The following is a 24,546-nucleotide window of genomic DNA, read 5'->3' as shown; positions in this document are numbered from 1 at the left end:
TACTTTATTTTTTCTTTGGTTGCTTATCTTTGTCTGTTCTATTAATATACAGTTGTTTCCGTGGAGAACTAACTAACCAAATGTTCTCAATTTGATTATATCCCTAATACAATAAACTGCTTATTCAATTAGCATGTCCGGTCTCATCTCTTCCTTTGAAAAGAATAATAAGCGGTTGTGCTTCCCCTGATAGAGAGGAAATGAACAGACTGAGGCTTTAACCACATTATGGCATCAAATTGCTTCCCACACAGAGTAACACTGGGAATACAATCCTGAACGCCGGGTGCTTAACTCGAACCTCGGCTGCTAAACACTCAGCATCCCTGTACTGTCTTCCTGTCTTGCTACCCAGAGCTCCAGCCCACCTCCTCTTCTGGCCTCCAAATGAGGACGCTTCCCAAGCTCATGGCCCTTCCCTGCTTATTCCACATTCTGTGTCCCTGGCTTTCTTCCAGGCCCCTAAACCTCCCGCTATGGGTCCAGTCCTCAACTCTCTCCTGTCAATCCTCACTGCCTCTGGGCCAACTCCACCCAGACACCACACCCACTGAAGCTTGTCTTCTCATCCAGCCACTTGGCTTCAAACCTCAGAATCTTCTTTGATTCTTCCTTCTCCCTCTCCCCCACATCAAAACAGGCTATCATATCAGCCTCCTGCCTCTGACATGGCACAGTTGCCTTCAGTTCAGTTCAGTTGCTCAGTCAAGTCTGACCCCATGAACTGCAGCACGCCAGGCTTCCCTATCCATCATCAACTCCCTCAGCTTGCTCAAACTCATGTCCATTGAGTCAGTGATGCCATCCAATCATCTCACCCTCTGTCATCCCCTTCTCCTCCTGCCTTCAATCTTTCCCAGCATCAGGCTCTTTTCCAAGGAGTCAGTCCTTCCCATCAGGTGGCCAAAGTATTGGAGTTTCAGCTTCGGCATCAGTCTTTCCAATGAACATTCAAGGACTGATTTCCTTTAGGATTGACTGGTTTGATATCCTTGAGGCCCAAGTGATTCTTAAGAGTCTTCTCCAACACCACAGTTCAAAAGCATCAATTCTTTGGCACTCACCTTTCTTTATAGTCCAACTCTCGCATCCATACATGACCACAGGAAAAACCATAGCTTTGACTAGATGGACCTTTGTTGGCAAAGTAATGTCTTGCTTTTTAATATGCTGTCTAGGTTGGTCATAACTTTTCTTCCAAGAAGCAAGCGTCTTTTAATTTCATGGCTACAGTCATCATCTGCAGTGATTTTGGAGCCCCCAAAATAAAGTCTCTCACTGTTTCCATTGTTTCCCCATCTATTTGCCATGAAGTGATGGGACCAGATGCCATGATCTTCGTTTTCTGAATGTTGAGTTATAAGCCAACTTTTTCACTCTCCTCTTTCACTTTCATCAAAAGGCTCTTTAGTTCCTTTTCACTTTCCGCCATAAGGGTGGTGTCATCTGCATATCTGAGGTTACTGATATTTTTCCCAGCAATCTTGATTCCAGATGTGCTTCATGCAGCCCAGCATTTCGCATGATATACTCTGCATATAAGTTAAATAAGGAGGGTGAAAATATATAGCTTTGATGGACTCCTTCCCCAATTTTGAGCCAGTCTGTTGTTCCATGTCCAGTTCTAACTGTTGCTTTTTGACCTGCATATAGATTTCTCAGGAGGCAGGTAATGTGGTCTGGTATTCCCATCTCTTTAAGAATTTTCCACAGTTGGATTGCTTCAACTTAATCCAGCCCCACACCCTGCCACACTCACCTTCCTTAAATGCCCACTTCATTCCTTACTGTTCTGTTCTAATTCCTTTAAATACTGCTGCTCCCTAGAGAAAGGCCAAACCGCCAGTGCTGAAACTGCACCCCCAGTCTGGCCCAGCCTGGCTTTCCTACCTCACCTCCCTCTGCTTCTCTCACCAACCCTCTGTTGCAACCACCGTGCTTCCCACTGATTCTGAAATGTCCTATTTTCATTCCCACCTCTATGTGTTCGCACATGCCACCCCTCCTCTCTGGCCAGCCCTTCTTTTCCACCCATACATCACCCTTCCTTTGGATTAATCCTACTTCCTTCACCAACTAGCCCTTGCTCATTCATTCCTGAAGCCCCGTCTCTACCATTTCTTTGGCCTTTGTTCACTCATTCATTCAAGTTGGCTTAGATATGGTGCTTTCCTGCTCTAAATCCCCACCTCCCTCTCCCAGAGCACTGATATACACAGGGCTCCTAGACAGGGCCAGGCTACTAAGCACTGGAATTACAGCAGGAGTAGAGACGAGACAGACCTTCGTGCCTCACAGAACTCCGGGGCAGGCCCAAGGGGTTGACACAACTGAAGAATTACAGTCGATAGACGTGCCCTCTCAGCTGTGCTAAATGCTACACAAGAAGAGTAATGAACACTAGGAACGCAGGCGACAGGGAGAAACAGACCCCATTCGGCTGTTCAGGGCAGGCTCTGCAGGAGGGTTAAGTCCTTCTCGGGGTAGCCTGCCTTCTCTCTCCACGTGGCCTGAGCTCCTGGAAGCAGGCCACGTCTCACTCCCCTTCTTTGCGGTTTTGGCATTTGGCACGAAGATGAAGGAGTCAGTGAGTGACTCTGGTGGATGTCAGGCAGGAGTTTGGGACGAGAAAGCCCCTCATCCAGGAACAACTGAGCCAGAGTCAGAATACATTCAGCGAGACAGGCCTGGGTTCATCCGGAGCCCTGCCATTCATTTAGTCGGAGCACAGTACTTCTCTGTGCCCGTTTGTCTATCAACTGGGACTAAACATCTCCCTCAGAACGTGGCTAGGAGGGTTATAAAGCAGTGGTAGAGTCTATACAGAAAGCCCCGCCCAGGCCTGGAACAGGAAAGCACCTAGCAGGTGTGGCTGCTATCATCAGTACCATCAGTTTTATTACCGTGAGGGGACTCAGAGGCACAGCACGGGCTCAGAAAGTTTTACCCCACATCGTCAAAGTCACTGCTGAGACCGGCTGAAGGGACTTCTGAGCACCAGGCTGTCTACAGTCTAAACAGGACACGCATCCAGCCGAGTTTCCCAAAATCACGGAAGGCTCTTGCTGGCCAACAAACTACCCAAAATCCGCTCTGCCTGGGGGCTGGCTTCCTGCTCTGCCTCGTCTTGGGCTTTGAGGCCCCAGGAATCTGAGGCAGAAAGAGAGGCTGCTAAGGTTGAAGGTCACCATGGCCATGTCCTCATTTGCCTGGCATTTATCTCTGAAAGGAAACACAACAGGAAACTTCGCCTTCCAAGTCTGGCCTCCATCCTCTTCCTGCTGCCTCCATCCATCCTCTTCAGCCTCGGGGCAAGAGGGCCGTGCAGGGTGCAGCAGGCAAAATAATGACCCACCACAGGTGTCCACGTCCTCAAGCTCGGAACCTATAATTACGGCAAGTTACAGGGCAAAGATGCGATTATAGTTGCTGATTATCTGACCTTAAAACGGGGAAAAGGGACTTTCCATTCAGTGGCTAAGAGTCCACCTGCCGATGCAGGGGACATGGGTTCAATCCCTGGTCCAGGAAGAACCCACATGCCTTGGGGCAACTGAGCCTGTGCGCCACAACTACTGAAGCCCATGTGCTCTGGGCTCTGCAAGCCGCCAACTACGAAAGCTCATGCACCTAGAGCCCATGCTCAAACATGAGAGAAGCCGCCGCGTAAGCCTGTCAGTGCAGTGAACAGTAGCCCCTACTCGCCACAACTAGACAAAGTCCACACGCAGCAACAAACACCCAGCACAACCAAAAAATGCACAGATAACTAATTTAAAAAAACAACAACAGGGAAATGATTCTGGATTACCTGGATGAGCCCAGTATAATCACAAGGGCTCTTTAAACATGGAAGAGGGAGGCAGAAGTCAGTGTCAGAACGAGCAGATCTGAGAAAGACCTGAAGGTGGAAGAAGGGACATGAGCTGAGAAAGGCAGGCAGCCCTGAGACGCTGGAAAAGGCACTAAAACAGATTCTTCTCTGGAGCCTCCAGAAAGGCATTGCGGCCTGCTGACCCCTTAACTTTAGCCTAGGGAGACTCATTTTGGACTTCTGACCTCCAGGACTGTCAGATAATAAATCTGAGCTGTTTCAAGTCACTAAGTTTGTGGTAATTTGTTACAGAAAAGATAGAAACTAATACACAAGGCTTTCAAAACCTTCTCCCTAGGACCTCAGGGCATTGTCTCCCTCGGAGGCAATGTCCGGAGTCAGAGTCGGGGCAGTCCTGCTACAAGCTTTAGCACACTGGAATTTAACAGAAGGATGCGTTATTTTTTTTTAATTACAGGTGCAGTAGAAAGCATCTGGGGTCAGACAGCACCTGATGCAGTCAGTCTGCAGGCCAGCGTCAAGATTCTCCCACAATGCACTTAATCTCCCTGAGCCTTAGGGCCTCAAGTGGAATCAAGAGGATGACCGCCTCACAGGGCTGTCATGAAAATTAGATGGGCCATGGGGATGACAGAGCCTGACCCAGGGGAAGCAGTCAGTAAATGTTAGCCGCCCTTCCTGCCTGTTTCCTTCTACAAAGTCTTCTCTAAGGATTAGGCACAATCACAGAATTTCCAATCCCATCCCCACCCCTCCAAATATGGGAATCCAGAGGAGCAGAGCCCCACCCCCCTCAATCCACCCAAGAAGCTGGAGTCAGGCAGGACTCCACTCACTCACTCACTCACTCAGGCATTCATTCCACAAATCCTTATTGCACGGCCAGAGCTAAATGGGGAAGCAAAAGGGACTGGTCTCCACCTTGGTGGGGTTTATAGTCTAGTAGACTACACAGACATTAACCCAACAGTCAGGCAAACTCCTACACCATTCCATCAGCCACAGTTCCAAGCCAGAGACGCAGAGGTCACCAGTCACAGTGGATGTGATCTAGCCAGGCAGTCAGACAAGGCTTTGCAGGAAAAAAAAAAGAGTGAGCTGACAGCTGAAAGATGATTACGCATTAACTAAATGACAGACAGAAGAGAACTCCAGGCAGAGGAATAAAACAACCAAAAAGCCTGGAGCGAGGCCTGAAGAAAAACGCCAGCAGGGTCAAGGGGCAGTGAAAGCGGGGAAGCGGGGAAGGAAGGAAAAAAGAATGACTCTCAGGTCCCACTGGGTGGTGATGGCATTGTCCCTGGAAACAGGAAACACTGGGAGAGGGTCAAGCTGGCAGTAGGGAAACCATGAGGTCAATTTTGGACATGTGGAGTTCGGGGGAACTTTGGGACATCTCGGCAGAGCCATCTCCTGGGAATCAGGGTACACAGCATATGTAAAAAAGGTACCTCTGGGCCAGAGATAAAACCACGGCAGACATGTGTGTGCACACAGTGACTGAGGCAGGGGAGGGGGCCTGGGCGAGGCCACCCACCAGAGACTGAGGGAAGGGGGCCTCTGAACGAATATTTAACACCCAAGAGCGGGAGGGTGACTGCAAAAGAGGCTGCAAGGAGTGGTCTGAGAAGCACAGTGCCACATTATGGAAGCTAAGGGAGCAGAGTGTAGGCAGGAGGAAGAGGTGGTGGAGGTACCAGAGGTTGTCACTGCCAGGCTCTGCAGGATGCCACCTTACTGATGGGACCAGCTAGCTGGGCGACGAAACTGGAGAGGCCTCTTGTCAGAGACGTGAGCCTACCAGATAATCTCCCAGAGGGCCCTGGGAAGTGACCCAGGTATCAGAGGCTCAACTGCTGACAGCTTCCCAGGGAAAAAGAAAAGCAAAGAACCAAAGTCCCGGCCATTGTATCCAATATGCACGGCTGCAAAACGACGGTGATACTGGAGATCCAACACCAGGCGGGACCACCCCTCTGACACAGGTGTCTGGCTGGACTGGGGCCTGCAGCTGCAGCAATGGCTCAGCACCGGGCACGTCCACCCCCAGCGCTGAGTCCACTCACCTGGTAAGATCCCTGGACCCTGGACCTTGACCGTCTCCTTGTCCCGCTCGTCCGCTTGCTCTGAGTTCTCAACCACCTGATCCAACTCCTCACTCAGCTAAAAGGAGGAACAAAGAGCACAAAGAAGTCAGCTACATCAGCTTTGCCTTTCTAGACTAAAACAAGAAAGCAGAGGCTTCTTCTCACTTAATTATCAAAAAAAAAAAAATCACACATTGCAGGGTATGTGCATGCGTGCACGTGAAGTCGCTTCAGTCCTGTCTGACTCTTTGCAACCCCATGGACGAGCTCCTCTGTCCATGGGATTTTCCAGGCAAGAATACTGCAGTAGGTTGCCAGGCCCTCCGCTAGGGGACCTTCCCATCCCAAAGATCGAACCGTGTCTCTTTAGGTCTCCTGAATACCCAGGAATAGAACCATGTCTCTTTACGTCTCCTGATCAGGCAGGTGGGTTCTTTACCACTAACACCATCGGGGAAGCCCATGATGCAGGGTATGTTATACCAGCTCTACAGATGAACACAATGAAGTTCAGGAATTTCAAATAACTTCTTATATGTTAGTCTTCCAGGGCTACCACCACAAAGCACCACAAACTAGCTGGCTGAAAACAACAGGAATTAATTTATCCCCTCATAGTTATGGAGGCTAGCAAGCTGAAGTCAAGGTGGTCGCAGGGCTGGTTCCTTCTGAAGGCTGAGGCGGAGAACCTCCTCCCACGCCTCTCTTCCAGCTCCAGGTGATGCCAGCAACTCCGCGTGCTTCCTGGCTTTTAGGTGCACCCGCTCTCCAGGCCGTCTCCACCTTTACATGGAGTCTGTGTCTCCACACGGTCATGCTTCTAATAAGAACACCGAGCAGGCTGATGAAGGGCCATTCTCCTCCAGCACAACCTCGTCTTAACTAAGTACATCTGCAATAACCCTCTTTCCAAATAAGGTCACTCTCTGAGGTGCTGGGGGTGAGGACGTCGATGTATCTTTTCAGGAAACACAATTCAACTCACAAGACTTTCCATGGCCACAGAGACAGGAGCCAAATCCAAGTTAGTCTAGTTCCAAAACCCACGCTCTTAGTCACTTTCCGGAAGAGGAGGAAATGCAAGCTTAGCGTCTGCTCAGGCAGACGATGGAACAGTGAAGTTGGCGTCAGAGCTAAAGTCCACCAACTCAGGCTGCAAATGCAGAACAAAGTGGGGAGGGCAGGCCACCCCAGAGACAGGTGCTAATTAGCAGCCTAATAGCAGGCAACCTCCACCTCACTTCCTCAGTGTTCTCACCTGTCAAATGGGGACAATGAACAGTGGTAACCAACAAGGCTCCACAGTATTAAGAAGAGCAAGAAACACCAGGACCAGAGTGTCTCACTCCAGGTGGCAGCCAGCAGTCCCCTGGATTGGAAGGGTGGGGGCAGGGATAGATTTTCCCAGTATTTTCTTAGGTTCCCAGTGTCAACACTCAAGGTCTCAAGATTTTTTCTTCTTTTTTTATTTTTCTCATCTTTTCAAAAATAATTTTACTTATTTATTTCTGGCTGCACTGGGACTTCACTGCTGCTCAGGCTTTTTCTCTAGTTGAAACAAGTGGGGGCTCCTCATCGCAGTGGCTTTGCTTGTTCCAGATCACAGGCTCCAGGCGCGCTGGCTAAGTTCTTGCCGTGTGTGGGCTTAGCTGCTCCCTGGCATGTGAGATCCTCCCAGACCAGGGACTGAACCTGTATCTCCTGCATTGGCACATGGATTCTTAAACTCTGGACCACCAGGAAAGTCCCTCAAGACATTTTCATTAAAAATTCATCTCTAGGAGACTTGAGCTAAAATAAAGCTCCTACGTACCTAATACTCTTCCATCTCCTCCTCCACGCCTGACCTTTTAGAATCAGAGAAAACTAGTTCAAACTCTTCCAAGCCCAAAAGAAAAGGAAAACCAACACGTGAAAGAGGGCTAGGAGCTTAAAGAACATACCACAAGAGCCAGGACCCCAGTGGGAACACAGACCAAGAGGGCCCCAGGGCTCTCGCTGGCCAAAGGGAAAGGGAGGTACAAGTCCTGGAAAGGCCCAGCACTCTCAGATCCAAGCTTCACACAGGTTCAGCCTATAACCCTAACAGGCTCCTAACCCAGCTCCCCTCCTGACTACCTGAAGCCATAATAAACCCACCTCCTTGCCCGGCCCTGGCCAAGTTCTCCAGCATGATGCCTCCAAGAAAGAGTCAGGAGGCCGCCTTCTTCTGAAGGTGAGAGACAGGACCTTCAGAATGGGCCACTGAGGAAGGCAAGGGGAGGGGTCCTTCCAGTATCTCCCACCATGGGGAAATAGAAACTGAATCCACCCTTGGCCTTGACCCTGCAAGCAGGATAACTGCCTATGTTTTGGCAAACGTGTTAGGAGCCCTGCTTGAGAAGAGGACGGTAGAGTTTATGTGCAGATGAGGGACAGGGTCCTGTAAACCAGGACCCCAGTGCTTCCCAGAAGCAGGAGCTGCCCACGCCCTGTTAACAAGAACTAGCATTCACTGAGGGGCCACTACTGCCAGGCACTGAGCTAAGCACCCTACATACCAACTCAGCTAATCCTCACAGCCCCATGAGATAAGGACTACCATTAGCTTCATTTTACAGATGAACCGGAGGCTCAGAGAAGTGACTTGACAAAAGCCACACAAATGGCAAGAGGTGAGGCAAGGATAGGAACTCGGGCTTTTTGACTTAAAAGTCCTAGCATTTGAGGATTCCCTGGTGGCTCAGTGGTGAAGTATATATCTGCCCATGCACGGGTACGACCCCTGGTTGGAGAAGATTCCACATGCCAAGAACAACTAAGCCCGTGCACAGGTGCTGAGCCTGTGCTTTAGAGCGCAGGAGCCACAACTACTGCGCCTTCACGGCCTAGAGCCTGTGCCCAGCAGCAAGAGAAGCCCCAGCATGAGAAGCCTGTGCACCGCAACGAGCAGTAGCCCCCACTCACCGCAACTAGCGAAAGCCCGCGCATCCACAACCCGGCAGAGCCAAAAATAAATAAATAAATAAATTTTAAAGTCGTAGTATTTATCCATTATGCTCTATTCCCTATAAACCTGAAAACTTGCAGAGTCAGGAAAAGGCACAACTCATTCCCCAGGATTCCTCTACTGTCTTGGGTACAGAATCTAGGGGCCACAAAATCCCAAGCACTGACTAAAATCCAACAGGCTCCTCTGGGATAAAGGAAATGGTAGGAGAAACACAGAAATTTGTCCCAACATCAGATTCTAGCTCAGATCCTACATTAAAAAATGGCAAACCTCAGGCAAATATATCATCTGTTTTCAACTTGACTTCCCTTTTTACTATAGAGCGAAGCCATCTGCTTTACAGACTCCACACAGTATCATTTACAAAGGGTGAAATGTACATGAGTATTGATCAGTATTGCTCAAGGCAGCAGCAGCTCACATGAGAGGGACTGACAGAAACTTCAGACTAGTCTGGAAAATCAGACTGCATGGAATACGTGAGATCTGAGATCCCTCCTTGTAAAATAAGGGAATTTTAACCAAAGGACTTGAAGCAGCAGCATGAGTACAAGCATAGCAGGAGCACATTTTGAAATGGTGAGTTTCCAGTGTGGTCAGAACCTAGGTGGGTGAGGAGATGATGACGGGATAGGGCTGCAGGGCTGTCAGAGCTTGTGAAGAAGTCTGGACTGTTCTGGGCAGACCAGTGGCAGCTTCAGGTGTAGGTATAAAGGGATGCTCTGGAATCAGGGTAGTGAAGTGAAAGTCGCCCAGTTGTATCCGACTCTCTGCGACCACATGGACCATACAGTCCATGGAATTCTCCAGGCCAGAATACTGGAGTGGGTAGTCATTCCCTCCTCCAGGGCATCTTCCCAACCCACGGATGGAACCCAGGTCTCCCACACTGCAGGCAGATTCTTTACCAGCTGAGCCACAAGGGAAGCCCAGGATTAAGGTAGGACCCTGAACAAATGTGCACAGTATGGGAGACACCAAACAGGGAGAGGTGATCAGGGCAGAATCAGGGACTCAAACCTGAGGATGGAAGATGTAACCTGCCTGCACTTGCCAAGGGAGGGGGGCACGGTGAGGGGAGAGCACCGGAGATGACCAGGGTTTGGGACCCTCGAGGAGGAACAGGAGAGCTGGAGTCAGGAGGAGAAGCTGGTCTGGGGGAAGAGATGGAACCGCTCGTCGGTAGCTCAGGACAGGCAAGAAAAGAGACAAAGAACTGGAAAGTGAGAGTTACAGTCGTGGGAGGAGGTGAGACAGGAGAGAGAAGCGGAGCGGAGCGAGAAGCAGCTCTGTGGGAGAAAGCACATTTTCAAAGCTTGCTGGCCATCCGAACGGGCTGTGATGATCGCTACCGCTAGCAGCTGAGGGGCCACGAGGCCCTGGGCATGGAGGTGAGCTGCCGCCCAGCGCGCCTCTACTCCGGCCGGGGAGAAAGAAGGGCGTGGGTTCTTCCACTTGTTGCAAAGAACCCCACGGTCCTCGAGGCGACCCGGAGTGCTGCCCGGCGGGCCGCGCTGCCGCCCGGGTCCGGACGAGGCTTTTAATCAGTCACCGGCTGGTTACGGGTCGCGGCTCCGGGGCCCCGGGGCTCCATCCTTCGGCCCAGCCACGGCCGCGTCCGGAGGAGGCTCCGCGCCCCGCTTCCTTCCTGCTCCGCCGCAGCTCAGCACGCCGAGGGACCCCTCCCCCGACCGCTCCTCGGCGGCGCGCTCTGCCCACCCGGAAGCCCCCCACCCCGGGCACCCCAGAAAACGCCCGGACCCTCGAGACCCGCTCCGCCTCGCGGCAAACTGTGCTGCAGCGCCCTCCCCGCCACTGCCGTGCGTGTACCTCTTGGTAGGATGTGGAGAGCTCCTGGCGGATCATGGCCCTGACCGGAGCTAAGGCACAGCTGAGCCCGCTCGAGTTCGCGAGAGGCAGCTCCCCGAGAACCGCCGCCGCAGCCCGGAGATCCGCCGGCTCTAGGCGGCGACGCGAAACCTGTTCGGAGGGAGGAGCGGCTTCGGGACCAAGGCGGAGCCGCACTCGGCGCATGCGCCTCGCGCCCCACGAGAGCCGGAGCCGCGGAAGGCCTGCTGGAAAATGTAGTTCTGGGCGGAGGACGGTTCTGTTCAGTCGCTCAGTGGTGTCCGACTCTGCGACCCCATCGACCGCAGCACACCAGGCCTCCTTGTCCATCATCAACTCCCAGAGTTTATCCAAACTCTTGTCCATTGAGTTGGTGATGCCATCCAACCATCTCATCCTCTGTCGTCCCCTTCTCCTCCTGCCTTCAATCTTTCCCAGCATCAGGCTCTTTCCTAATGAGCCAGCTCTTCGCATCAGGTGGCCAATGTATTGGAGTTTCTGCCTCAGCATCAGTCCTTCCAATGAATATTCAGGACTGATTTCCTTTAGGATGGACTGGTTGGATCTCCTTGCAGTCCAAGGGACTCTCAAGAGTCTTCTCCAACACCACAGTTCAAACCCCTCAGTTCTTCGGCTCTTAGCTTTCTTTATAATCCAACTCTCACATCCATACATGACTACTAGAAAAACTATAACTTTGACTAGACGAACCTTTGTTGGCATAGTAATGTCTCTGCTTTTTAATAAAGCAGGTTGGTCATAACTGTTTTTCCCAAGGAGCAAGTGTCTTTTAATTTCCTGGCTACAGTCACTATCTGGAGTGATTTGGAGCTCCCCAAAATAAAATCTGTCACTGTTTCCATTGTTTCCCCATCTATTTGCCATGAAGTGATGGAACAAGATGCAGGGGACCGCGCTCCGCTTTCCTGGGACAGCGATGCCTGCGGGTTACCCCGAGCCACGCACGTGCTTTCCTCATCTCTTACTTCCTCTCTTTATTGGAGGGGGAAGGACGGAGAAGATGAGTGGAAAGTGGAACAAAGAGGCCAAGTCAGACGGGTAGGAGATCCTAATCTATAATTGCAAGAGGAAGCCTAGCCTGGTGGTTTATAACTGTTGTCAATATCTGCAAAGCAATTTGTTACCGAGCAAGTTCACGGCCATTACGCCTTTTATCCCAGGAGGAACCCGGTAAGGAGGGCATTTTTCTTTCTGTTTTACAGATGAGGAAACTGAGGTACTTTGTTTCAGAAAGGATTGGGAGAAGGCCATGAACAAATGAAGATTATTTAACCCAGAGACAAGTGACAGAACCCAGTTCTTTCATTATTGCTGGGCCAGACCCTTGGAGTCAGGACCTCTAGCTCCTCATCCTGGCTCTCTGCCCCTATCCCGCAGGTCTGAGCTGTCCTCTGTTCGCCTTAGAATGCAACTGCTAAATGCTACCTGCTTCCTAGATCCTTCTTTGAATCAAAATAGGTCATGCAGCAAAACCCAAAGGTGCTGTTTGCAGCAGAAAAAGCCTCCTGCCCTGAATGTGGTGGAAAATTGGGTATTTGCCCTGTAGCTGGGCAGACTCACATCTTCCCCTCCTCCCACTACCGGAACAGCTGTTCTGCGTGGTGCCCTGGGCTACTCAGTAGTGCAGCAGATAGAGGTTGCTTATGCCTTGGTGAATGCTTGCTCTGTGTTCCATGCAGCTGCAACTCTACAGACCCCTGCACGCAGCCACTCAGGGCCTCTTCCCTCCTCAGTGGCAACCATCGTAGCACCAGCCACATCAGAGCGCCCTGAATCTCCAGAGTATTCCTAGCAGGAGGCCTCCACCACCTCTTCTGACCGCTCCATCCCAGCCTAGGCCCTCTCAGTTCAGTTTAGTCGCTTAGTTGTGTCTGACTCTTTGAGACCCCATGGACTGCAGCACGCCCTGCTTCCCTGTCCATCACTAACACCCCTCTCACATTATTAAATGGGACAATATATATAGCACCTAACACATAATAGGCAATCAGCAAAAACGTGTTAAGTTTATGAATGGAACACTTATACCAGCCATTTCATTTAACAGTTGCTTACCAAAACAAATGGACAATAATAAACAATTCATTAAATGCCTTACTACATTACTACAAGGGGGGTTGATAGAACAAGTCATGCAATCATAGAAATTTAGAACTAGAAGGAACCAGAGAAGTCTAGTTCAGCCTTATCATTTCTCTCTACTCTGTTGGTATGACCAAATTGGAAAATGATGGGTTCCTGCATTCGAAGGAGATACTGATGAATACAATATTTGACATGGTTTAAATACAGTGTGGTCAGCACTGGGATACAGACATGAATAGGGTACTCCAAAGTCCTTGCTCTCATGGCTCTTCCATGCTAGAGTCAAGAAACAGACTATGTGCATGTAAATGGAATTTTCTATAGTTGATGTCCCTGAGCGCCAGGGTCCTGCCCCGGTGGATCCAGGGAATTCTAGCGTGAACAGCATAGGCGAGGAAAGCTTATTTATTTAGAAATATAAGATTAGATTAAGAAGAAATAGTGTAGCAGGAAAATTTAGTGGAGAAAAGATGCTGAATAACTTGGTTTACGTGGAAAGCCAATAAAGTTCCAGACAAGAAACTTGCACCATCTATGTTAGGCCACTGGCGTCCTCTTGAATAGCAGGGGGTGCCCCACCTTGGGCTTCCTCTCTTGTGGATCTTAGAAGCTAGGGCAAGTAAGTAGATGTGGCGAGCCTCCATGCCCCAGATGGGAATTCAGCCAGAAAATAGAGTAAAGAGAAGACACGGGGGAAACCAGTCCAGCAACTGGCCCATCCCCTATTGTCCAGAAAGGCCTTTTATACCTTTTTTTGTACATAGACATCAATGGATAATATAAAATTATGCAGCATCAGCAGCCCTGACTCTTATCAAAACCAGGCTTTCTTTCTGCATACCTAGTTGTATACACAAGTCTTAGGTGATTTACATCATCTTCTGGCCAGAGGGCCAATTAACATTTTACAGCCCTTTTCTAATAAGGGTTTGTCAACCAGAAGACTTATTTGTCTTGCTCCTCCCAAAGTCTGGTGCCACTCTCAGAAAGTACTAAATAAAATTACATTCTTATATAGCAAGGACATAAGAGGAGTGCAGTGATATATAACAAAGAAAAGTAATTAACTCAAAAGTCTAGTGTTGCTGACATCAAAACTACTACATTCCTATTTCTATATCCCTATTACATTGATTAATACCCTTCAGGTGTCTAAAAGATAAAGAATATGGAGGCCTGGCAGCAATCATTGAGTCAACAGTGAAAACCCATCACCAATATGATTTTTAGCTCTTAGAAAAGGCTCTGTATCTTAAGATGCTTTAAGCTTTGTGCCTCTTGTAGTTGGGGGGCTATAAACAATCCACAAATTGTAAAAGTCTCTAACTGTCAGGCAAGTTAGAGAGCCATCAGAGGGGTTTGAGCTGAGACACTCCTTTTGCAGGAGACTGTTACCTGAAGCCCTGAGTTAACTCTTTCCAGAGAGTGTCAGAAGAGTGGAAAGCACAGAACAACAAAATCAGGCCGACTCTGGTTTTTGGGGTACATGCTCAGGAAAACTCAGAGGCAACCCCTGAAGCTAGATCACTTCTTTGCGTTTTGTCTGGCTTCCTTCCTCAATACCACTGCCACGGGCAGGATTCCTCACGCTGGCTCCCGGCACCTGAGTCCTCTCCTCCCGTTTCCACATGAGCACACACCAATCAGGCTTTTATGTTCTCCACTCTGCTGAAAGGGTGCTGATTAAGGTTTGACCTCTGAGTTGTCAAATCAGATGGCCATTTTCCCATCCTCCTCTCTCTTGATCTATCGACTACATTGGCCTAGCTCTTCCACCCTCCTCCTTGTACACTTTCTTCCTCTGGCTTCAGGATACCACGTACTCCCATTTTGCCTCTCACCTCACTTGCTGCTCCTTCTCAAGACTCCTTTTTGCTGGTTTCTCCTTATCCCCTCAACTCTACAGGGTGGCCTTCCTCAAGCTAGGTCTTTGATCTTCCTTCTCACTCCCAAGGAACTAATAAAGTGGTCTCTTGTAGTCTCATGGCTTGAATTACCACCTATACCCTGCAAATTCCTGTTATGCGTTGAGTCATGTTCTCCCAAAACGTACGTGGAAGTCCTAACCCCTGGTATCCCAGAATGTAACCTTACTTGGAAATAGGATTGTGGCAGATGTCATTAGTCAGGACGAGGTTGTGCTAAGCAAGGCAATCCCTTCATCTATTATAACTCATGACCTTACAAGATGATGGAAGAGGATATTAAGATACACACACCGGGAGAATGCCCGATGCAGCTGTAGTCCATGGTAAGCTGTAATTCACCTGCTGGTTCAGGAGGCCAGGCTCCATCCTTAGCCTGGCAATGGGCAGTATCCCGAGGATTGTCAGCCACCACCAGAGGCTGCTGCTGCTGCTGCTGCTGAGTCACTTCAGTCATGTCCGACTCTGTGCAACCCCATAGATGGCAGCCTACCAGGCTCCTCTGTCCCTGGGATTCTCCAGGCAAGAACACTGGAGTGGGTTGCCATTTCCTTCTCCACCACCAGAGGCTAAGAAGAGACAATTAAGGATTCTATCTAAAGTCTTGGAGGGAGCATGATCTAGCTGACACCTTGATTTCGGACTTCTAGCCTCCAGAAGGAGAAGGCAATGGCAACCCACTCCAGTACTCTTGCCTGGAGAATCCCAAGGACGGAGGAGCCTGGTAGGCTGCAGTCCATGGAGTCGCGAAGAGTTGGACATGACTGAGTGACTTCACTTTCACTTTTCACTTTCATGCATTGGAGAAGGAAATGGCAACCCACTCCAATGTTCTTGCCCGGAGAATCCCAGGGACAGGGGAGCCTGGTGGGCTGCCGTCTATGGGGTCGCACAGGATCAGACACAACTGAAGTGACTTACCAGCAGCAGTAGCAGCAGCCTCCAGAATCATGATAGGATACATTTCTGTTATTTTAAGCAACCAAGTCTGTGGCATTTTGATATAGCAGCCTTAGGAACAGAGCACAATTCTAGTGTGAATTTTGTATTCCAAGTGAATTCAAATGCATATCACCAGCCTCCAGCTCTCCCCTGAGCCCAGGCTCACCCGTCCGGGTGCCTAAACAACTTCTTCACTGGATGTCCACCTGGCAACAGCAGAGGGTAGCTGTGACCAAACTGCCTGGTTCTAAGTCTCGGTTCTGCCACTTACTGAATGGGAATTTTATTTAATCTCTCTGTGCATCCATTACCTGCCATGAAAACCAGGAATATTAATACCTATCCCTACAGCTCTGAGAGGATTAACTGAGTCATCAGTTGGAAAGTACTTGGAATGCCACCAGGCACACTGTAAGGATATGGTGTATTAGTGTCAGTGGTTACTGCAAGCTTTAAGTGGAACTATTGATCTTCTTATCCCAAACCCACGCCCCTCTCAGGCTTCCTCAGTGTCATAAACTCCATCTTCCCATCTCCTTTGGTCAAACTCTGGAGTCATCCTTGGTTCTTTTCTTCCTCTTACACTCCACATCTAAACCAGCAAATCCTGCTGGCTCTACTGTATTCAGAATCTGGCCCCTTTTCATCACCTCTGTCATCACCATCGTGGTACAAACCACTAGCATTTCTCGTAGGTTATTTTCAGTTGCCTCCTAGCTGGCCCTCTCTATTTCTACCCTGGCTACAACCATGGCCAGTTCTCAACACAGCAGTCAGGGAGAGCCTGCTAGACAAAGGCAGATCATGTCACTCCTCTGCTTCGCCTCCTCCAAAGCCAGAGTCCTGACAGGAACCTATCAGGCACTATAGGATCTGTCCTGCAACGCCTACCAGGTCTGTTTTTCCTCCCCTCACTGTCTATCTCCTCATCTTAACATGCTGAGCATTAGAGACTGGCAGTGGCTGCTCCCTGTTCTGGGACTGCTCTAATCCTGGGAGCTCTATGACTCACTTCCTCACTGCCTTCAGGTCTTTCTCCCAATATCTCCTTATCTATATCAGTATCACCTCCTCTGAGCACCCTGTTAAAACAGCGAACCCCAGTGCCAGCTCATCCCCCTATGCCGCTTTACTTTTTGCCCTAGTATGTACCACCTTCTGAGTTTCTTATATTGGGTTTGAAAAATTGAATGTTTCCTGCTATATCAGTAAACAAGAATGCAAGAATGTCATAGTCATCAGCCATTCCAGCTCTCCCAAATGAGCCAGTAAGCTCTAAGGGAACTCAGGAAAGAGAAGAATGTCTGCCATCTAGCAGCCATCATACTGCAGCCTCTTCCTACGGAAAACCTTGAGGAAAGGAAGCATAGGACATGAAAATACCGAAACTGGCCCCAGATAGCTGAGGTGCATACGAAAGGAATGATTTCAGTGAGCCCAGATCTTGCATCTTCCCATACATAGAAAAGAGCTATATTCCTTAATTGGGTTATCTGGCTTTCTTTAATTAACAATCATCTTTTGATGTTCAGACTACCTGCCCTTTGTTGCAAAACTTCCATATAACCTGGCTCCTCCCCTCGCCTCCTCAAAGCAGCTATCCCAAGGTCACTTGAGATGCTATCTCCTGGGCTGGAAGTCCTAAAAAGTCCCACCGAATAAAACATAACTCAACTTTTAGGTTGTGAGTACTTTTAAGTCAACAGGATTTTTCTGTACCAGCTTCCAGAAAAACCCGTACGAACTTTTAGGCCACCAATATTTTCAGCCTCCTTGTACTGTTTCAGCTCCTTGAAGATGAGGTGCTTACGTGTTTGGCTCATTTCTGTGTCCCAGGGCCTCCAACAAGGATATGATTGGCAGTTGCTGGTACCCAGAGTAGTTGAATAAAGAAATGAACAAAGTAATTGCACATAGTGACCAGAGGTCTAAGTAAAGGAAAAGAGAATATGGGATGGCATAGCGAGTGCCAGGGTGGCTGTGGGAGGAGGTGCTGATCATGGGGAGTCCAGAAAGGCCTCAAGATGGTAGATTCCTGTGAGTTGAGACCTGAGTAACAAGAGGGTCATGATGACCTGCGCCCCAAGCCCATGAGGACTTGTACCCCAGTACAGAGGCCCAGGTTGGGACCCAAACAGAAGGCGGTGTGGCTGGAGGGGGCTGATGGAGGGGCCCTTAGGAGACAGTCAGATGGCTGCAGGAAGGAAGCTGATTCTGACTTCTGTGTTGGAAACTGTTTCTTTGACTTGCTTTTCATTGCTTTTGTTATTATACTTCCTGGCTTTCCTGGAGGACCCTGCCCCCTTGGCCTGACTGTAAACTAAAGTGCTTTTGTTCAGTTCCTCAAGTGATGGTTTGTCCCTGCCCATCTGAGAATAGAAGAGATTAACACACCCCTTCCAAAGGCTGGCCACTCCCTTGGAGATGTTTTACAAGACTGTAGACCCAGTAGAACTATACAAAAAAGATCTTCATGACCAAGATAATCACGATGGTATGATCACTCACCTAGAGCCAGACATCCTGGAATGTGAAGTCAAGTGGGCCTTAGAAAGCATCACTACGAACAAAGCTAGTGGAGGTGATGGAATTCCAGTTGAGCTGTTTCAAAATCCTGAAAGATGATGCTGTGAAAGTGCTGCATTCAATATGCCAGCAAATTTGGAAAACTCAGCAGTGGCCACAGGACTGGAAAAGGTCAGTTTTCATTCCAATCCCAAAGAAAGGCAATGCCAAAGAATGCTCAATCTACCGCACAATTGCACTCATCTCACATGCTAGTAAAGTAATGCTCAAAATTCTCCAAGCCAGGTTTCATCAATACGTGAACTGTGAACTTCCTGATGTTCAAGCTGGTTTTAGAAAAGGCAGAGGAACCAGAGATCAAATTGCCAACATCCGCTGGATCATGGAAAAAGCAAGAGAGTTCCAGAAAAACATCTATTTCTGCCTTATTGACTATGCCAAAGCCTTTGACTGTGTGGATCACAATAAACTGTGGAAAATTCTTCAAGAGATGGGAATACCAGACCACCTGGCCTGCCTCTTGAGAAACCTATATGCAGGTCAGGAAGCAACAGTTAGAACTGGACATGGAACAACAGACTGGTTCCAAATAGGAAAAGGAGTACGTCAAGGCTGTATATTGTCACCCTGCTTATTTAACTTATATGCAGAGTACATCATGAGAAACGCTGGGCTGGAAGAAGCACAAGCAGGAATGAAGATTTCTGGGAGAAATATCAATAACCTCAGATATGCAGATGACACCACCCTTATGGCAGAAAGTGAAGAGGAACTACAAAGTCTCTTGATGAAAGTGAAAGAGGAGAGTGAAAATGTTGGCTTAAAGCTCAACATTCAGAAAACGAAGATCATGGCATCTGGTCCCATCAGTTCATGGGAAATAGATGGGGAAACAGTGGAAACAGTGTCAGACTTTATTTTGGGGGGCTCCAAAATCACTGCAGATGGTGACTGTAGCCATGAAATTAAGAGATGCTTATTCCTTGGAAGAAAAGTTATGACCAACCTAGATAGCATATTGAAAAGCAGAGCCATTAGTTTTCCAACAAAGGTCTGTCTAGTCAAGGCTATGGTTTTTCCAGTAGTCATGTATGGATGTGAGAGTTGGACTGTGAAGAAGGCTGAGCGCCAAAGAATTGATGCTTTTGAACTGTGGTATTGGAGAAGACGCTTGAGAGTCCCTTGGACTGCAAGGAGATCCAACCAGTCCATTCTGAAGGAGATCAGCCCTGGGACTTCTTTGGAGGAAATGATGCTGAAGCTGAAACTCCAGTACTTTGGCCACCTCATGGGAAGAGTTGACTCATTGGAAAAGACTCTGATGCTGGGAGGGACTGAGGGCAGGAGGAGAAGGGGACGACAGAGGATGAGATGGCTGGATGGCGTCACTGACTCGATGGACGTAAGTGTGAGTGAACTCCGGGAGTTGGTGATGGACAGGGAGGCCTGGCGTGCTGCGATTCATGGGGTCGCAAAGAGTCGGACACGACTGAGCGACTGAACTGAACTGAGACCCTTTCACTTTACTGCCCCATTGCCTCTCCCTCTCTGTTCTGCCTTTTGACTTTAGTTCCTCATTGCTTCTTTCTGTTAGGTAGTTAGAATAGGAGGAGTCCAAAATGGCGGTGGCTAAAAGACAAGGAAGGGAAAAGCCTGCGAAAATAGAACAAAGGAAAGTCAAAGGAAGGTCCGAGGACCGGACAGGCAGAACAGCAGTCCTGGCTAAGCCCAATTTGCATAGGGCAGGCCCAGGGGGAAGAAAAAAACATATAAAAAGAGGAGCCAAAGGGCTCTCTCTCCCCCCACTCCCACCCCGTCCCCATGTGCATACACCTTTTCTTTCTCTCTCTCTCCTGCGCACTGGAGCGTTCTCCTCTTTGCATCTTTGGATCGACGTGCCATCACGCCTCGAAGATGGATTTTCCTGCTATTATCTAAATAAAATAGAGCTGTAACACTGATTTGTCTAAGAGCCATAACATGGTCCGTTTGAGACCCGAGAGCTATAACACAGTCTGTCCAAGACCCGAGAGCTGTGACACGCCGAGGGGGGCTTTAATTTCCGTCACTGCAAATCTTTGTTGTGACGAGACAGAACTGAGGAGCATACACCCACCTGACACTTCTCTCTGATCTACAAAAGAACCTGGCGTCCAGACCCCCATAAGATGGTTATCTTGAGGTGCTAGCCTGCCATCTTCTCGGTCTGCTGGCTCCCTGATTAAAGTCTCTTCCATGCCTCAATCTCTGGTCTCTCAGATTCATTGGCCTGTCGTGCGGCGAGCCAAGAGAGCTTGGACTTGGTAACAAGATGAGCGGGTAGAAGCCAGGTCGGTGGAGGCTGGGTTGGGCTGATCCTGGGCTTATTTGCTCTCAGATCCCATTCTTGCCTCTCCTGCTCTGGGTTACAGGGACTTGTCCTGAGGGCTGGGTTGGGCTGATCCTGGGCTTATTTGCTCTCAGATCCCATTCTTGCCTCTCCTGCTCTGGGTTACAGGGACTTGTCCTGAGGGCTGGGTTGGGCTGATCCTGGGCTTATTTGCTCTCAGATCCCATTCTTGCCTCTCCTGCTCTGGGTTACAGGGACTTGTCCTGAGGGCTGGGTTTCCACTGGGCTCAGCCAAGAGGAAGCTCTGCTGGAAGCCTGGAGCAGAACTGGGCAAGTGGGAAGCCACGGTTTTTCTCTCCCTTGTGCTCTTCCCTAGCAGCTTCCCTTCCACAGCTCTAGCCCCGAGGCAAACGTTGTGTGTGTGTGTGTGTGTGTGTGTGTGTGTGTGTGTGGTTCTAGCTTCAGTCAGGTGACCCAGGCTCCTAAGCTCTAAAACACTCCCGGATGTTACCAATCTTCCTGTTTCGCTAATCTCTGGGCTCCCTCAGGGTTGCTTCTTAGCCTCTTCCATCACCTATATAACCAACTCCCTACAGCACAGCCATAGAGTAGTTTCTGTTTTCCTTGAAGGTAACTGATTCGTTTGGGAAAACAAATCTGGGTTCAAGTAGAAATCTCTTGAATTTCAAGTAGAAATCTCTTCAATCTGGGAAGAGCCATCAGGAGGAGGCCTGGAGAAATCCAAGGGCATGTGAACATGCTATTCCATTACAGACTCACACTCAGCGTCTCTGGGACGGGGAAGCTAGATCTGATCAGTAGAAATTATAGGGAGTTTCCTTGGGCCCAAAGCAGTTCCTAACAATATAATTGTCGGGAGAGAAAAGGGCTCAAGTAGAGATGCTGCACCCTGTATGCCAAGGAACAGGCTGCATCAGGAAAGGGGTGATATTCTAAGGGCTTAGCAGGGCCTCTTCCTACCTGGAGACCTGGTGACACGGTGTAACGTGGATATTGCACAGCTTACGCAGCTTTTCACACCTGCATCACTTTTAGTTTCAGCACAGTCCTATCTAGGAGGTGGGCTGGTATGTTACTGATGTGGAAATTAAGATTCAGATGGTTTGTGGACAGGTCTTGTTTAGGCTGCTCTGTAATCAAAGCCCACTCTGTTGAAGAAGTACAGGGCTGAGAACTTGGTACAATCAGGGAAGGGAAGCACAGACAGGTGGTCAGGGGCAGACTCTGGGACATAGGGCCAGTGCTTGAATCTTAGCTCTTCCACCTACTGTGTGACATTGAGCAAGGCACTTAAGGTCTGTGCAGTTAAGTTTCATCATTTGTAAAATGGGTGATAATAACAGCTCTTACTTACTACATGGAATAGGATTCCCTCGTAGCTCAGTCAGTAAAGAATCTGCCTGCAATGCAGGAAACCCTGGTTTGATTCCTGGGTCTGGAAGATGCCCTGGAGAAGAAAATGGCAACCGACTCTAGTATTCTTGCCTGAGAAATCCCATGGATAGAGGAGCTTCATAGAGTTACAGTGAGGATTAAATGAGCTAATACACATAAAAGTGCTTAGTACACAGCACGCCCATCTTTGGTGGCTGGTTCTCCCAACCACAAAATGTTGGCAAGCCTCAAGAACTCAGTCCTTGGTCCTGCGTCTTTTCAATCTACATGCCCTTCCTGATGATCTCATCCATTCCGTGGCTTTAAATACAAACTAAATGCCAAGGGTTCCAAATTTTCTCTCTCTAGCCTGAGCTCTCCCTCTAATTCCAGACTCATACAGCCAACGGTCTATTTGATACTTCCACCTGGCTGTCTAAGTGTTCTCAGAGTGAACAAGCCTGATTTTGATCTTCACCCAAACCTGCTCCTCCTACTGTCTCTCCTTATCTCAATAAGTGGAGACTCCATCCTTCAGCTGCCCAGGCCAAAAACCCTTGGGGTCATCCTTGGCTCCTCTCTGTCTCTAAGACCCCATGTCTCATCTGTCAGCAAATCTTGTGAGCCACACATGCAAAACAAATCCGTGATCCACCCACTTCTCATCACCTCCCTTGATGGGCCAAAGCACCATCATCTCTCGCCTGGATTGTAACAGTAGCTTCCACTTCTGTCTCTTCTCCAAACAGGAGACAAAGACATTCCCTGAACATTTTAACTCATTCCTCTGTTCCATTCACTCAGCCTAAAAGCCAAAGTCATTAAAAAAAAAAAAAAAAAAAAAAGCTGTGAGGCCCCACAAGATCTGCCCCTTGCCTCCATCTCCCTGTACCCCCTTACCCCTCAACCTCACCGTCTACCCTTCTTCCCTTCTTGCTGTACCTCCAACAAGCAGGACACTCTCCTTCCTCAGCATTTCTGTGGTTTCCCCTTTGTAAGGATTGCTCCCCGCCCGCCCGAGCTACCTCCCTCATTTCCCATAGTGCGTATGTGTGTTCCTCAGTCGTGTCCGACTCTTTGCGACCCCATGGACTGTAGCCTGCCAGGCTCCTCTGTCCATGGAATTCTCCAGGTAAGAATACTGGAGGGGGTTGCCATTTCCTTGCCAGGGGATTTTCCCCACCCAGGGATCAAACCCAGGTCTCCTGCATTACAGGTGGATTCTTCACTATCTGGGCATATGTCCTCTAGACGTTTATACAAATACTGTCTTCCCTGGGGCTTTCCCCCCTCAGCCTATTTAAAATTCCAATTCCCAATGCTCCCTATTCAGTTGCCCATTTCCCCCCCCTCTCTAGCATCCATCACCACCTCACACTACTTTTGTCTATTTCACCCATAGAACGTAGACTCTGCTGGGCATGGATCTGCCTTCTCCAGCAATGTGTCTCCAGTGACCTGGTATGTGGAAACCCTCAAAAAGCATTTGCTGAATAAATTAAGACACCCTTGCACAAATGTTCAGTTCAGTTCAGTTCAGTCACTCAGTCGTGTCCGACTCTTTGCAACCCCATAAACTACAGCATGCCAGGCCTCCCTGTCCATCACCGACTCCCAGAGTTCACTCAGACTCACGTCCATCGAGTCAGTAATGACATCCAGCCATCTCATCCTTTGTTGTCCCATTCTCCTGCCCCCAATCCCTCCCAGCATCAGAGTCTTTTCCAATGAGTCAACTCTTCACATGAGGTGGCCAAAGTATTGGAGTTTCAGCCTCAGCATCAGTCCTTCCAAAGAACACCCAGGACTGATCTCCTTTAGGATGGATTGGTTGGATCTCCTTGCAGTCCAAGGGACTCTCAAGAGTCTTCTCCAATACCACAGTTCAAAACCATCAATTCTTCAGCACTCAGCTTTCTTCACAGTCCAACTCTCACATCCGTACATGACCACTGGAAAAACCATAGCCTTGACTAGACGGACATTTGTTGGCAAGGTAATGTCCCTGCTTTTGAATATGCTATCTAGGTTGGTCATAACTTTTCTTCCAAGGAGTAAGCATCTTTTAATTTCATGGCTGCAATCACCATCAACAATGATTTTGGAGCCCCCCAAAATAAAGTCTGCCACTGTTTCCACTGTTTCCCCATCTAGTTCCCATGTTAGCTATTATTATTTCAGGGTATGTCTTTGATGTGCCCCACCTTTGCAAAAATCCTTTGGAGACCCGAAATTTAAACACAACTGGGAAGAAAAAAATCAGCCCAAAGTAAAAATGAATTTAGAAAGTTGGGGTCCTAGGTTATAAATACATCTTCCTTGGTGCTGGAATGCTGGGCTGAGTCAACCCTGTAATCTTAACACAAGGGACTGCTGCGACACGTGCCACTCTTTGGCGAAATTTTCAGTCTGTAGTTTGTAGACCCCAGCATCCCAGCTCCAAGTTTCCAGTCCGGGTGGCCGAGCGCGGGACGCCGCCCGCGGGAGGCACGGAGTCCGGCTCTCGGCTCCAGGCTCGCGGGTCTCCCGGCCACTGGGCCGGCGCGCGCGGGGCGGGGCTC

General features: G+C 49.1%; 1 protein-coding gene across 2 annotated transcripts in view; it reads right to left on the bottom strand.

Moving 5' to 3' along the window:
- Positions 1-10,915, bottom strand: part of TMEM206 (transmembrane protein 206) — a 33,398-nt gene extending 22,483 nt beyond the window's left edge. For both annotated transcript variants that reach the window (XR_001919331.1, XM_018060751.1), the window contains exons 1-2: positions 10,745-10,915; positions 5,902-5,998 (exon numbers count right to left, since the gene is read on the bottom strand). Coding sequence is in view for 1 of the 2 variants with exons in the window: in XM_018060751.1 (XP_017916240.1) it covers positions 5,902-5,998; positions 10,745-10,780 (133 nt within the window). In the remaining variant the exon portion in view is untranslated. The remainder of the gene's footprint in view (positions 1-5,901; positions 5,999-10,744) is intronic.

This window comes from Capra hircus, chromosome 16 (genome assembly GCF_001704415.2).
Source record: "Capra hircus breed San Clemente chromosome 16, ASM170441v1, whole genome shotgun sequence".
NCBI classification, from domain to species: Eukaryota; Metazoa; Chordata; class Mammalia; order Artiodactyla; family Bovidae; genus Capra; species Capra hircus.
This window is presented reverse-complemented; position numbering and strand designations above follow the sequence as displayed.